The sequence below is a fragment of the Monoraphidium neglectum genome, assembly GCF_000611645.1.
Source record: "Monoraphidium neglectum strain SAG 48.87 unplaced genomic scaffold scaffold06312, whole genome shotgun sequence".
In the NCBI taxonomy this organism is placed as follows: Eukaryota; Viridiplantae; Chlorophyta; class Chlorophyceae; order Sphaeropleales; family Selenastraceae; genus Monoraphidium; species Monoraphidium neglectum.
This window is the reverse complement of record NW_014007326.1, coordinates 1243-2335: the sequence shown is the minus strand read 5'-3', so window position 1 is coordinate 2335 and position 1093 is coordinate 1243. Positions and strand designations below refer to the sequence as shown.

Below are 1093 nucleotides of genomic sequence, written 5' to 3'. Positions count from 1 at the left end.
CTTTCCCACCCACCCCTCAGGCCGACAACTTCACGTCAGCTGGGCAGCTGCGGGACGCCGTCGCGCGCCACGACGCCACCCCTGGCGCCGGCCCCCTCGACGTGAAACTGGTCTCCGGCGCGGACCACTTCTGGGGCGGGCTGTGGGATGACGTGGCGCGCGTCGTGCAGGAGTGGCTGGCCGCGAGGCTCGCAGGGGCTGACGCTGAGGTGGCGCTCGGGGCCGCTGCCGCTGCGGCAGAGGGGAGCGACGGGCGGCGGGCCGGGGGGGAGCAGGCATCCAGAGCGCCTGCTGCTGCAGGGTGACGCTTTACCTCTCATGCCTGGATACCGCTCCTGATCAAAGCTGCAACGGCCAAGTGCCATGCTGTTCATTTCTGTTGCTCCTGAGTTATGGAACTGCACAGCGTATGTTGCTCGACATAAGGGGCGCTAAGGGGCCGTTACAGCAGCAAACCGTTCCGACGGAAAACACCACCACAAATCGCGCTCCATCAACAGACAGGCAACGAGGAACGGGCTGTGCTTTGGCGCCGGGGCCGGGCGCATCCGCACGACCTGCTGCGCTGCTCGAGCTTTGCCGACTACTGAGGTTCTTATATCGAGAAACACCGTTCGTGCGACGCTGGCACATCCAGGCACAAACTCACACACGCGCGCACGCATGCGCGCGCACACACGCACACACACACACACACACACACACACGCACACGCACATGTGTGCGTGCGCACAGAGAAAGAGAGCGAGACACGCACACACAGGCACACACACGTCAACACACCACACACACGCACGCTCGCACACACTCACACGCCATCCACGTGAAAGATACGCACGTGCAGTGCATGAGAAATGCCGCGTGGAGCGGAGATCAATCTTCCACCCGTCGATCGACCCTCCACGCACGCGTGCGCGATGCATGTTGCATAGAATGGATCTGCAATGCACCAGCAGCGCCGTCACTGATGCGTTGCGCGCGGCTGGATCGGGGCAAAGGGCGCGGGCGGCACTCCGCGGGTGGTTTTGCCCGTGTGCGCCGCGCACAATACCGGAGGCATTTCTGATTTCCCTGCGCGCCCGCGGCGCACGCA

The 1093-nt window shown here is 64.2% G+C and overlaps 1 protein-coding gene across 1 annotated transcript; it reads right to left on the bottom strand.

Moving 5' to 3' along the window:
- Positions 1-35: 35 nt before the first annotated feature.
- MNEG_16387 (hypothetical protein) lies at positions 36-231 on the bottom strand (the record flags this gene model as incomplete). The annotated part of the gene is made up of 1 exon (XM_014035143.1): positions 36-231. A coding segment is annotated over one exon (196 nt), but the record flags the coding sequence as incomplete, so codon positions are not given.
- Positions 232-1093: the final 862 nt, after the last annotated feature.